Source organism: Taeniopygia guttata, chromosome 8 (genome assembly GCF_048771995.1).
Source record: "Taeniopygia guttata chromosome 8, bTaeGut7.mat, whole genome shotgun sequence".
NCBI lineage: Eukaryota > Metazoa > Chordata > Aves > Passeriformes > Estrildidae > Taeniopygia > Taeniopygia guttata.
Genome location: NC_133033.1, coordinates 10,487,761 through 10,499,900, shown reverse-complemented (window position 1 = coordinate 10,499,900; position 12,140 = coordinate 10,487,761). Strand labels below are relative to the sequence as shown.

The following is a 12,140-nucleotide window of genomic DNA, read 5'->3' as shown; positions in this document are numbered from 1 at the left end:
TGCCTGTTAAGCACATTTCTCCTTCACTTGTGGAGGGGCTGCCAGCCACCTCAGGGATCAGCAGGGTGGCACCATGTACTTTGCACTCAGCAGTGAAAGGGGGGCAGCAGAAAGGCTGAGGAGCCTCTCACATTCTCCAGTGCTTCTCTCTCTCGCTCCTCCTGTCACTTCCTGTTCAAAGCTTTGCTCATGGAGAGCAGCCTTTACTCCCTTTTGTGAGCCCTAAGTCTGGGTGATCTCTAAGCACTGTTAGAGCTTGTGTGACACCTGTAGGAGACCGTGTCACCTCAGAGCGTGTGCTCTGCTCCCGCAGTGCTGGCGTGGGCCGAACCGGCTGCTTCATTGTCATCGACGCCATGCTGGAGCGGATGAAGCACGAGAAGACCGTGGACATCTACGGCCACGTGACGTGCATGCGCTCCCAGCGCAACTACATGGTGCAGACAGAGGACCAGTACATCTTCATCCACGAGGCCTTGCTGGAGGCTGCCACGTGCGGCAACACCGAGGTGCCCGCGCGCAACCTCTTCGCCCACATCCAGAAGCTGACCCAGGTGCCACCGGGCGAGAGCGTCACTGAAATGGAGCTGGAATTCAAGGTTGGTGGCAGAGCCCCAGCACCCCACTTCTCTCGTGCCCTGTCTCTGCCCACAGAACTCCACGGGCTGCTCGTCGAGGGGTTGGGAGAAGTGGGCTATGGATCATTACAGACAGGTATTCTTTTGTGTGTTTCTAAAGCAGGTAGGCAGTGATTTAAAATACATTTGAATTGTAAAGCTTGTGTCGGCCACGGTCCCCCCTGGATTGGCAGCTTCTGGGGATGATATAAAAGGCAGATGGATGTGCAGTTCCCAGCAGCACATTCTGCTCTAGGTTCACTGTGCGGCAGGAGCTGCATCTGAAATCAGATGCATATCATGTTAGTGATAATTGATGTTACTGTGAACAACTTGTCTGGAAACAGCTCCAATTTAAATATGTGAGACATTTCTGGTCTCATTTCTTCAATTCTAAGCTCTGTAATCTTTTAACCACCTCAACACCAAGCCTCACTGTCTAGAATTGGTGAAGGCAGTGTTTTAAGGCGCACCATTTTTAAGAAGCCAAGCCCACATTTTTCTGCCTGTATCTGTATATGCCAACTGCAGATATTTATTACAGCCTTGGAGCTGAAGTGAGCTCTGTTAAGTGCCCATATTCTCAGATGAGGTGCATTAGACCAGTGAACTCTTGCAGAGGAATATAGCTCATGCAGGGAGGCAGCAGACCATGCAGGCTGTGAAATGAACTGCAGCAGTACACCTTCACCCTGGAGATTCCTCCAAGTGACAGAGGAGCAGGAGAGGCAAAATATTGACTTTCCATGTAAACTGGGAATAGTTGAGAAGCTCTGTTGTGTGGTTACCAGAGCTTGTGGTATCCTGGGGTTGGGACAGTAAAACATGCTGCCTGAGTGTCTCATGGTCACACTGAGAAACTCCTCAGGAGAGCCACAGAATTGTGCTCAACTCAAGCAATTCTGTTGTAAGAAAGACAAAATTTTACTTTCCTTCCATTTCTCCAAAGGTCTCTTGAGAACAGTAATGAAATTGCCCCTCTCTTTGCCCTGGCAGTGTCCACTGCATGGGAAACCCTGGGGAGCAGGATATGGGAGGGCCTTCCATGGCTGCACTGCTCCCCAGAGAGCAACCCTGTCCCCCTGCAGAGATCCTCTGCTGAGGTCAAGTTGCCATTCATAGAGAGAAGAATGGTTCTGGAGATGCTGGAGGCAGTCTTTTGGGGAAGGAAAATTTAAAAAAAAAAAAAAAAGCTGGGGGGAGGAAGAGTGACTTCTGTTTGAATCTAAGTAACACATTTACCATGACTCCAGTTTACAGGACTCAAAGAGAGCCATAAAATGTCTCACAGTAACCCAAAATAGATCTTCTTTACCTAAAACTGTCACAATTCTCACATTTTCTTGGGTTCTTCTGGGGTGAGAAGTAAATAGCAAGACATTGTTGGAAGAGGAAAAGCTTTGCTTCCCTGCCACCACCAAGCATACATCCCTGGCTCAGAGAGGTACAAAGCTTCTGTGTGTGTCAGAGAGCTGCTGTGGGCCTCCACTGCACCACATTACTGATGCCAGGATCATGATTTTGCCCCAGACTGCTGCATTCCCAGCAGGGATCTGATGTGTCTCCTCCTCTTTCAGATGCTGGCCAATTCTAAAGCACATACCTCACGTTTCATCAGTGCCAACCTCCCATGCAACAAATTCAAGAACCGCCTCGTGAACATCATGCCCTATGAGCTGACAAGAGTCTGCCTGCAGCCCATCCGGGGTGTGGAGGGCTCTGACTACATCAATGCCAGCTTCATAGATGGCTACAGGTGAGGATTACCTTGTGTGACTCTGCCAGCTTGTCCTGCCTTATTGGAAACCCAGGCAGAGCTGCCTTTTCTTTCCCAAGGACTCGTCCTGACTGCCTGAGGTGGGCCCAGGACCACTTTGCTGCATTTTATCTCTTTCCATCTTCTCAGACACTGCAGTGTGTGTAGTTACAATATGTGAAGTCTGCCTGTGAGTGAGCGCTGCCAGGCTGGCTTGTGTTGCTGTAGACAGATGCCCACATGGCTGGAGTGGCAGGCTGTGTTGGCTCCTGGGGAGGTTTTATGGGATATTCTGGTAGGCATCCCTTGGCTTGTGTTTTATATCTACAGTACTTAACTCAAACCTGCTTCCCTGCTGTAGCAACTAGAGTTAGGAGTGTGCTTCCACTGAGCGGCTGATCCAGGGAGCAGCTCAAGGCTTGTTCCATGCCTTGATTTTGGGAGGAGTCTGGATCCTCAGGCAGGGCTGGTGCTGGCCACTGGGAAGCCCATCACCAGGTTACTCTCTCCAGAACACAGTTCAGAAAGCACAAATTAAGATCTAGTGGGGCAGTAATGCTTAAGTTTTCTCTATCTGTCTGTTGACGTCTCATTCTCAGATGCAAAATACCAGGAGAGAACAGCCCAGTGGCCACATCCCCTTCCCAACCAACCCCTAGACAATAATCCAAACCAAATCACAATAATGCAAATAAAAGGCCTGTTCCTGTCATCTGTCTGTGTACCATCTCTTGTAAGGTCATCCCTCACGTGCATCATCATCAGTGCTGGAGTTGGGGCTGCAATGATAGATGTGGCACATGTCCCTTCCCGCTTGGCTTTGCCCACCTGCCTCTTTTGTGCTGGTAACCTCCCAGATGCAAAAGGCACTGCCAAAGGGAACAAATATAGGTGCAGCAAGGCCAGCAGCTCTGTGCCTTGTCGCTGCTCCAGCAGCCGAGCCCAGCAAGAGTTCCCAGGGAGAAGGGCTGCATGGAGCCAAGAGTAGACGAGGAGCAAAAGGAGCTGTGGGAGCATCCCAACACAGAAAAACTGAAGTAAGCCAGGCTCCTTCAGGGTGGGACAGAGTAATGGGGAGGAATGGAGGGGCTGGAGAAAAGCTGTCACGGAGCAGAGGGAAACCTCCACTACATCCTGCTTGTGTGGCACAGAGCCATCCACCACCAGTCACTAAGGCGGCTGCCTGGCTGCAGCCTGAGTCTGACAGATGGACTGCAGCCACTGTCCTGGCTCCAGAGCTGATGGAGAGCAACACTGGCTTTGCCTCTTGGTGATGCTACGGAGGGACAGAGAGGGCTGCCATCACAGCAGGTGGTACCATTTCATGTGCTACTTACCCTATCCCCAAGTTCTGTTATCTCTTCCCATCCCTTCCTTTGAACCAGCATTCTTCTAGTTACCTAAAGAAATCAGTTGGCCCAAGGTCCTGCAGTATCACTGATGCTGCATCTTTATTCGCTTTTTCACTTAGTTCTGCATCCCCATTCCCTGTTTTTTTACGATGTGTTATAAATCCACCTTGAACAGCCCCTGTCTGCATCCCGCACGTTTCAGCTGCCCTGCAGCACGTTCATTAATTTAGCACCAGTAGAGGGATGAAGGCAAAACGGAGGGATGAAGGCAGGAGGGAAGAAGCCGGCCCGGTCCCGTGGGCTCCAGCGCCCCGCAGTGGTGGAGCCAGCCCGGGCTGTGTTGTGCCAGGCTGGATGGAGCTCAGAGAGCCGCGGTACCAAAGCACCAAGGGGCTTTCTTCAGGGTGGGGGCTACCCCGGGGCAGGTTGCACAGAAAATTAGGAGAGGTGCTCTGGTTGGCAGTGCAACCAAGTGCAACCAAAATCTGAAGCTTTTAGAAAAGCAGATAAAACTCTATTCATGGTTTCCACAGTGCCCTCGTTATTGTTTGGAGTGTGTAATCCAGGTGACCTGGATCAGCTGCTCTGTGTTTTTCCATGCAGTGGGAAGGACAGTGGGTACTGCAGAGAGTAAAAGTGCAGGAACACAGGGGTGCTGCTGGGATCATCCCCAAGCACACTTTCCTTCCAGCCCAGGTGGGTGCAGGCAGCCTGCTAGTGGGGGCCTGGGTGCCAAGAGGCCTCTCAGTGCAACAGCAGCCCTTGAGACAAGAAGCAGCAAGAGGCTGGGCTGGGGATGCCATCACCCCAGCAAGGACTAAGAGCTTTTCTGGATCCTCCATGTCATGCTCACTGTGTCTGGGGGGAGCGCTTAGAAGACAAGTGCTGGACCAGCTCACCTCTCCCCCAGAGCCCATGGCTCGTCCTACAGCTGGATTGTCAGACTTGCTCCCTGGTGCCATGGGGCCGTGCCTCCAGCTCACCCAACCCAGCAGCCCCCAGAAGCAGCTGCTGCCCATCTCTGAGGAGCTGCTCTGAGCACCATTATGTTTGTCACAGGCAGCAGAAGGCCTACATCGCCACGCAGGGACCACTGGCCGAGACCACGGAGGATTTCTGGCGGATGCTCTGGGAGCACGACTCCACCATTGTGGTGATGTTGACAAAGCTGCGTGAGATGGGCCGGGTACGAGTCCTGCTGTGGGGAGAAGGGGCCTGTGGGGATGCTGTCTGTGGGCTGAGTTGAGTGAGCTCTTGGCTCACCCCAGTCTGTGTTTGGCACCGCTGGCTCTGGGTGAGCCCCCCACTGTGTGGTGGCTGACCATGTGGCCCCAGAACTACATAGGTGCCCAGGGAGCGGGAGGGAGGAGCAGCAGCTTGTCAGTGCTGATGTCTTACCCTGCTCCTCATCCACAGGAGAAGTGCCATCAGTACTGGCCTGCAGAGCGCTCTGCCCGGTACCAGTACTTTGTGGTGGACCCCATGGCAGAGTACAACATGCCACAGTACATCCTCCGGGAGTTCAAGGTGACGGATGCCAGGGTGAGTGCATCTGCTGGCTCCCCAGCTCCTCTGCCTCTCATGCCTCTGCCCTACCCAGGCCAGTCAAAGGACTATGCAACAGCTCCTGGAGAAACGGGAAAGCAAATGCTGCCTTGCACTGCAGGCAAAAAGAGCTGCTGCCCACCCACCTACTGCTCCTCTCTTCACAGGTCCTGCCCTGCCAGCTGTGTCAGCCCCATGAACAGCTCAGGGATCCCTGTCAGCACCAGACTCTGCCTTGCCTGTGCTGCTCACTTGAGCAAGCATTTAACACAGGTCCCCCTGTACCTGGAGTGCGTGTGTAGCATCTGACTGGGCACAGGGCCCTTGTGTTACAGTAAACATGATTCTAGGGTGGAGCTGGGCCCAAAACACTGACCCATGGACCCTGTAGGGGTCCAAAGCCCTGTTCAGCTGCACTGAGCTACCCTGGCGTGAACATGGGAGAACAGAGACAGGTCCAAAACATGCAGTAAATTATCTGCCTGGGCTCACCTGTGGCCTGTGCACCTTCTCACCTGGCCTGGTTCAGGGGGTCTGAGAGCAGGTCAGAGCACCAGCACTGAGGGGAGTGAGATCAGGCCCTCACCGATGGCTCACATCTAACACCCCTCTCCCTGCAGGACGGCCAGTCACGGACCATCCGCCAGTTCCAGTTCACAGACTGGCCTGAGCAGGGAGTGCCAAAGACAGGAGAGGGCTTCATTGACTTCATTGGGCAGGTGCACAAGACCAAGGAGCAGTTCGGGCAGGATGGGCCCATCACAGTGCACTGCAGGTAAGGACTGCAGCCTTGCCCCAGTGAGCAGGTCCCTGTGCCCCAGGAGCGGCTTGCAGCACTCCTGGGAGCTCTGCAGAGCCTTTCTGGGGCTGGCAGGACTTACAGTGGCCCCTCTTGCTCCCTGTACAGTGCTGGGGTTGGGCGCACCGGCGTGTTCATCACACTCAGCATTGTGCTGGAGAGGATGCGCTACGAGGGCGTGGTGGACATGTTCCAGATGGTGAAGACCTTGCGGACACAGCGACCAGCCATGGTGCAGACAGAGGTGAGCTCCCCTCCTGTGCATGGCAATGGAGATCTGTGGGAGAAGGGAGGGGCCTGATGTCTGTGCATGCTGGACCCTACAGCCCACTGTCCTTGTGTCCCCACTGCTCATGTTTCCCTCGTTGCTGCCTTGCAGGACCAGTACCAGCTGTGCTACAGAGCCGCACTGGAGTACCTTGGCAGCTTCGACCACTATGCAACGTAACAGTGCTTTCCTCCAGTCGCGGTGGGGATGTCCAGGAGTGGAGACGGGTCTCTCTGAGCCAGAGCCGCCCATTCCTCAGTCCTTCTGTACAGGTGGAGGCACTGCCCAGGCAGCAGACCTCCACGCCAACCAGTTTTGACCACGGCATTTAGGAACTTAGCCCCAGCGCCAAATGAGGGAATCCGACTCCAAAAGCATTTCCAGTCTCTGGCTGAATTTCTGCTCATGTGCATCTCTCACCCTCTCTCATGCCGACTGCATTTCACAGCAAGGCTTTAGGTGGGTGGAATGGGATCTTTTTTTTAAACATGTAAAATAGTTACTAGTGGTTTTTATAATCTTCTCTCTCTTTATTTTTTATTTTTTGCAAGTCTTAATGTTTTGCCCAAGCAGAACTGGACCCGCCAAACCTTTGGGAGTTGGGTTTTGGTTTTTTTTAATTTCCTTTTGCTTTTACATTTTTTACTGCCCTGTGTTTATTTCAGCCCAGTCACTGCTGGTTCTGCCCATTTTAGTGCAGCTTCCTTGGTAATTCGCAGCAGCTGGCTTGTGGTTCCTGCCCATCTCCATTCCCCATAGGCTTTTTAATCTTCTGTAGAATATGAAATTTCATGGAACTGGACCTAAGCTACCAATTATTTTTTTAGTCTTCTCCCCACCCCCATTATTTCCTTAGTAGGTTTGGGTTTGGGAGGGCATATGGGGTCGCCAGAGAAGCGTCCCTTTGTCAGCTGGAAACTGTTCAGTCATATTACAGTACGTGTTCAACCAATCCAGTGACCGTGTGTATTGGCAGATCCTGATATGACGTGAGTTGTCGTCGCCTTGTTTGTGAGAGACCCGAAATCCCGGGCTCCAGGCATTGGAACCTCTTTTTGTGTGTCTTGCTGGAAAGGGGGCAGGAGTAGTGAGGGGGTCCCACGGTTCCCCAGGGAGGGGATGGAAAGAGCAAGACACGGCCCTTTGTGTTAATCCCACGGTTCTGTGCGTGCAAGCGCCATCCCGTCACCTCTCACCAGTGGAGCGCGTCAGAGCATTGACAAAGGCAAGGAGCACAAGCCCAGCTGATCCACAGCAGAGCTGGACCATCTCGCTTTGGAAGCAGGGTACTGCAGGGAAGGGAAGGGGAGGGGAGTACACATGGCTTCAGAGGTTGGGTGTTTCTATGATTTCTGCTATCCTGCAAATGTTAAGAGTCACTAGAATATTGTACTTTCCGCTACTTCAGGATGTTCTAATGAACCAATGTGGCAAGACTACTGGACTTAATTTAATGGTACTATATATTAATACTCCTTATTATATCATGCTTGCACTAAAGATGGGGAGTGAGCAGCCCTCTTTTGAGTGCATTGAGTTATGAATAAAGGTGGTGGAAGGGTATCTAATTGTATTATCACATGTATTCCAAATGTTAAGAATCCAAGCTACGTTGAAATCAGCAATCCAGGGTTGGTAATGTTGGAGGACACATTCATTTTTACCTTGTGGATGCATAGTGCTGTAGGGGTCACTGTTGTATACAGTCTGTTTTCTATTTGTTAATAAAAAAAAAAATCTACAGCATCATTGCATAATTCTTGATGTTAATAAATTTGAATAATTGGGTTTCATACAAGCTGGCTTTCCTGTCTGTTTCTTCTGCAATAAGCAGAGGCTATAGAATCCTTTGGCAGTGGGTACACTCCTCAGCCTGGGGCAGGTAAGTTCTTTCCCACAGGTATATCCCAGCCATGAGTGTGTCGCACTTTCTGCATGGACACTCTGCCTGCAGGGAGCTTGGAAACCTTCCGTGACAATTCCCTTTGTGCATGTGTGTGCTCACCTCCTGCCCACCTACAGTTGTATGAGAGTGCACTGGCTGGCTGGACATGCAGGAAAGAGAGGGGTCAGTGGTAATGGCTTTGGTGGCAATACCAATCGTTGCCAACCTCCTGGACGTTGCAGTAGTGCTGCTCTATAGCACTGAGTACAGTCGTGTACTCAGACTTAGTGCTCAGCAGTAAAGCTGTCACATGGCCCCTGAGGTGTGAAAGCCCTGCCCAGGCTGGCAGCCCTGCCTGCTCTGTGTGGACAGCCCAGGCCAGCCCTGCCCATGTGTGCACTGCAAAGCACAAAGTGTCTGCTCCCGGAGATATCAGCACCTGCACACAGCACAGGTGTGTGAGGGGAAAGCCACTGCAAGGGGCAGAACCACATGGATCAAGGCCCCATGGTATTTCCATCCTTCCCAAGGGAGCCAGATGTGCCCTGGCCAGCATGTCCACGGTGGGTGGGAGTGCATGGGGCACTGATGAGTGTGGCTATGGGCACTGCAGTGATTACTCAGAGACCACTGGAGCTCAGTCACACACAGTGTTCCCTGCCAGCCCAGCCCAGTTCCTGGGTAGGTGCCAGATGCAGAAATGTTTTCCCCTTGCCTGGCTCATTCTTACTACACTGCTTTGCTGCAGAGTGGCCTGAGGGGCTGTTGGGCAGCCTCGCTGAGGATGCAGATCCAAGGGCACAACAAGCTCCTGCCCTCGTGAGGCAGCACATGTGTGCAGATGTGTGTGGGCACGTGCCAGTGTTGCTGGCAGGGGATGCTTGTCATCGCTGTCAGGGCCCAGGATGGCAGAGTGGCACAGCCAAGGGAACACCTGCTCACACAGGGTGTGTGGGGAGGAAGGGCACCACGCTCACTGTCGGCAGCCAGCCAGCGGGGAAATGGGCACTGAGCACCTGCCTGTGCTGCAGCAGCAGTGTTTGGGCTGTGCTGCCAAACTACAGGTGGTGACAGTGCTTCTGCCGCTCACTGAGCACTGCCACCAGGCATTGCCACACGAGCAGCACAAAACTTTAGTCCATGGACAGCCTTGAATGCAGAGATTCTCACCAGAAGTTGCCATAACACTTACATATATGCACATGAGCATGGATCTCCTTTCTCCTTGTCCAGGAACACTTTGCACTTCACTCCCCACCTGTGGGCTTGTCTGTGGACTGAGTAGAAGCACAAGGAGGCAGAGAAAGGGTGAAGAACTTCAGCATGGAATGTACAAAGAATAACATGTTTATTAAAATAAAAGGGGAATAAAAAACCATGGTGCATGGTGGGTAAACAGCAATGCCAGCCTGATCTGCCCTCTGAGCCAGCACTACAGCTGGTGCCACACTCCAGGCAGAGCCACCCTGCTTCCTCCCAGGGCTTGGTACTGACATTCCTGAGCTGCACTGATCAGCTTTTCCCAGCTAGAAAGGATTTACCACAGCTGGCTTTTTTTTTTTTTTTTTTTGGCCTCATTTTCTCTGGTATCAGCTTGAGACTTTTCCCACCCTCTGGTATCAGTAGCACACCGTGCTCCAGATCTGAAGGGAATGGTCTGGAGACTGTGCTGTAAGACACTTCAGCTTCTATTTAGAGTCTCAAACGGACCAACCATATTTGCACTGAGCAGTGGAGCTGGGCTATTACTGCTGTCTTTTTTTCTTCCCCTGGTGAAAATTTTCCATTCCTTAGTTTTACCAGGTAGCCCCAATGCAGCCTCAGATAAGCACCTCTGTAAAGGCCACAGTTTGGCCGGTGGGACAGCAGCTAAATGGCAGCAGTCAAAGGTGAATTTCTGGGCACTGAAGTGCCCTTCTGCTCTTTCTATTTTCATATTTTTTATGCATACCATTGATGCTTGTAGCAGGAGCTGTGCAGGCACTGTCCAAGCTTGGCTTGCCTCCTAGTGATATTAACTCACAGGATCATAGAGTAGTTTGAGTTAGAGGAGACCTTTAAAGATCAGCTACTCCAAATAACATCCTGACCAAGCACTATCCCTTTGGGATACCATTGCTTTAAATTTTGTTTTTCAAAGGCAAAATAATTTTTAAATAAGGAAAAAGAAATAGCTGTAACACTGAAAAAATCTGAGCAGAATGCACAGTAGCTTGGCAACTTCTTCCCCCACAGTCCTTGGAATTTCTTGTCCTCAGCAAAATTGCCATTTTTATTTGTTACATTTCCTAGTTAAGAGTGACTTTTTTTTCCCTCTTTTTCCCTTTTTTTCCTGTTTGACCTGGTTCATTTCTGAGGGCAGGAACAATACTGATCCTTCCAATTAAAAGCTCATTGTTGCCCTTTTGCCACTTATAATAAGCAATCTCAGTCTCCAGTAACAATTACGGGTTATTGAGCTTCCGTGCCTACACATTTCTGCTCACAGGAACATTCTGCCACTTGTCATCTTGAAAAGGTTGACTTGTGTCCCCTGAGGGCAGCAGGGAAAGGGAGGTGATTCTGACCCTCTACTTCGTTCTTTTGAGACCCCCACCTGGGGCACTGTGTCCAGCTCTGGGGTCCCAAACACAGGAATAACATGTTACCTGCTGGAGCAGGTCCAGAGGATGTCACAAAGATGCAAAGAGGGCTGGAGCACCCCTCCTGTGAGGACAGGCTGAGAGAGCTGGGGCTGCTCAGCCTGGAAAAGTGAAGGCTCTGGGGAGACCTCACACAATTTCCTGTGCCGAAGGAGGGAATTGAAGCAGGACTTTTCACAAGGGTCTGTAGTGATAGGACAAGGGGGAATGGCTTTGAACTCAAAAGAGGGAAGGATTAGATGAAATGTAAGGAAGAAACTCTTCCCTACAAGGGTGTTTAGGCACTGAAACAGATTGCCCAGAGAACTTCAAGATGCCTCATCCCTGGCAAGGTTGGATGGGACTTTGAGCAACCTGGTCTAGTGGAAAGTATCCCTGTCCAGTGCAGGAGTGTGGAACAATGTGGAACAAGATAATCTTCAAGGTCTTCTGCAACTCAAACCATTCTGTGATTGTATGATAATAGAAAGTTGGTGTTTCTTGACTAAAGGATGACAAGTGTAGCTGCCAAGCCACCAGAAAAGCTAGAAATGCAATTTGTCTCAAAACTGTTACCTGACAGTTGTTTGACATTTTATAGGAGGCTGTGTGTCGTGCCTGCTGCTGCTGTAATCCACTCTGGGGGTTTGGTTTGTGTATACCCAGCAATTCAGGATCTGCGCAGGTCAGGGAGACAGCAGACAAGGAAAACCTGTGTTGGAGTGGTGTTTTGTCAGGCCTTTCTGGGCTGCTGCCTGCCTGTAGCATGACAGCAAAGGAAACACGTATTTAGGAGAAACAGGGTGAAATTAAGGTTTTATTTAGGCACAAGGGACCAAGTGTGAGGATAGCTATGAGCTTTTTCAGGTGGGTTGTGCTTACTTTCAAGGTTGCTCCGTGGCACTTAAAAGAGATTTAGAATGCATTTAGCACAGCAGAGTCTGAAAATCGCAGCCAGTCCCAGCCAAGGAGAGATCAGTGTCCCTGGACGGGGTTTGTTTAGCACTCGGCCCTGTACACACTCAAAGGCATTTGCCGCTAAAGCCGTTCTGTCAGGTGCCAGTCCCTGACACAAACGGTGTTGGATTATTGGCAACATCCGCTGGCTGCAGTGCCGCCTCTGCACGTTTCTAATGGCCGGGCTGCGCTGGCCGAGCGCCCTGGCCTGGGCCGGGCCTGGTGCTGCTCCAGCCCCAGTCTGCCTGCGCTGCCAAACGTTTGCCAAGTATCAAATTCTACTCTGGCTTTGTTTACACACGGAAACTGTAGGAGTGTAATTAGCGGGGTTCGTGTGCTC

General features: G+C 51.4%; 1 protein-coding gene across 15 annotated transcripts in view; it reads left to right on the top strand.

Moving 5' to 3' along the window:
* PTPRF (protein tyrosine phosphatase receptor type F) overlaps nt 1-8,135 on the top strand; it is a 375,029-nt gene extending 366,894 nt beyond the window's left edge. For all 15 annotated transcript variants that reach the window (XM_072932782.1, XM_030278944.4, XM_030278937.4 and 12 more), the window contains 7 exons: nt 314-599; nt 2,195-2,373; nt 4,785-4,911; nt 5,142-5,267; nt 5,891-6,045; nt 6,178-6,313; nt 6,449-8,135. In XM_072932782.1, coding sequence (XP_072788883.1) covers nt 314-599; nt 2,195-2,373; nt 4,785-4,911; nt 5,142-5,267; nt 5,891-6,045; nt 6,178-6,313; nt 6,449-6,517 — 1,078 coding nt within the window. In that variant the 3' untranslated portion in view covers nt 6,518-8,135. The remainder of the gene's footprint in view (nt 1-313; nt 600-2,194; nt 2,374-4,784; nt 4,912-5,141; nt 5,268-5,890; nt 6,046-6,177; nt 6,314-6,448) is intronic.
* The last annotated feature ends 4,005 nt before the right edge of the window (nt 8,136-12,140 follow it).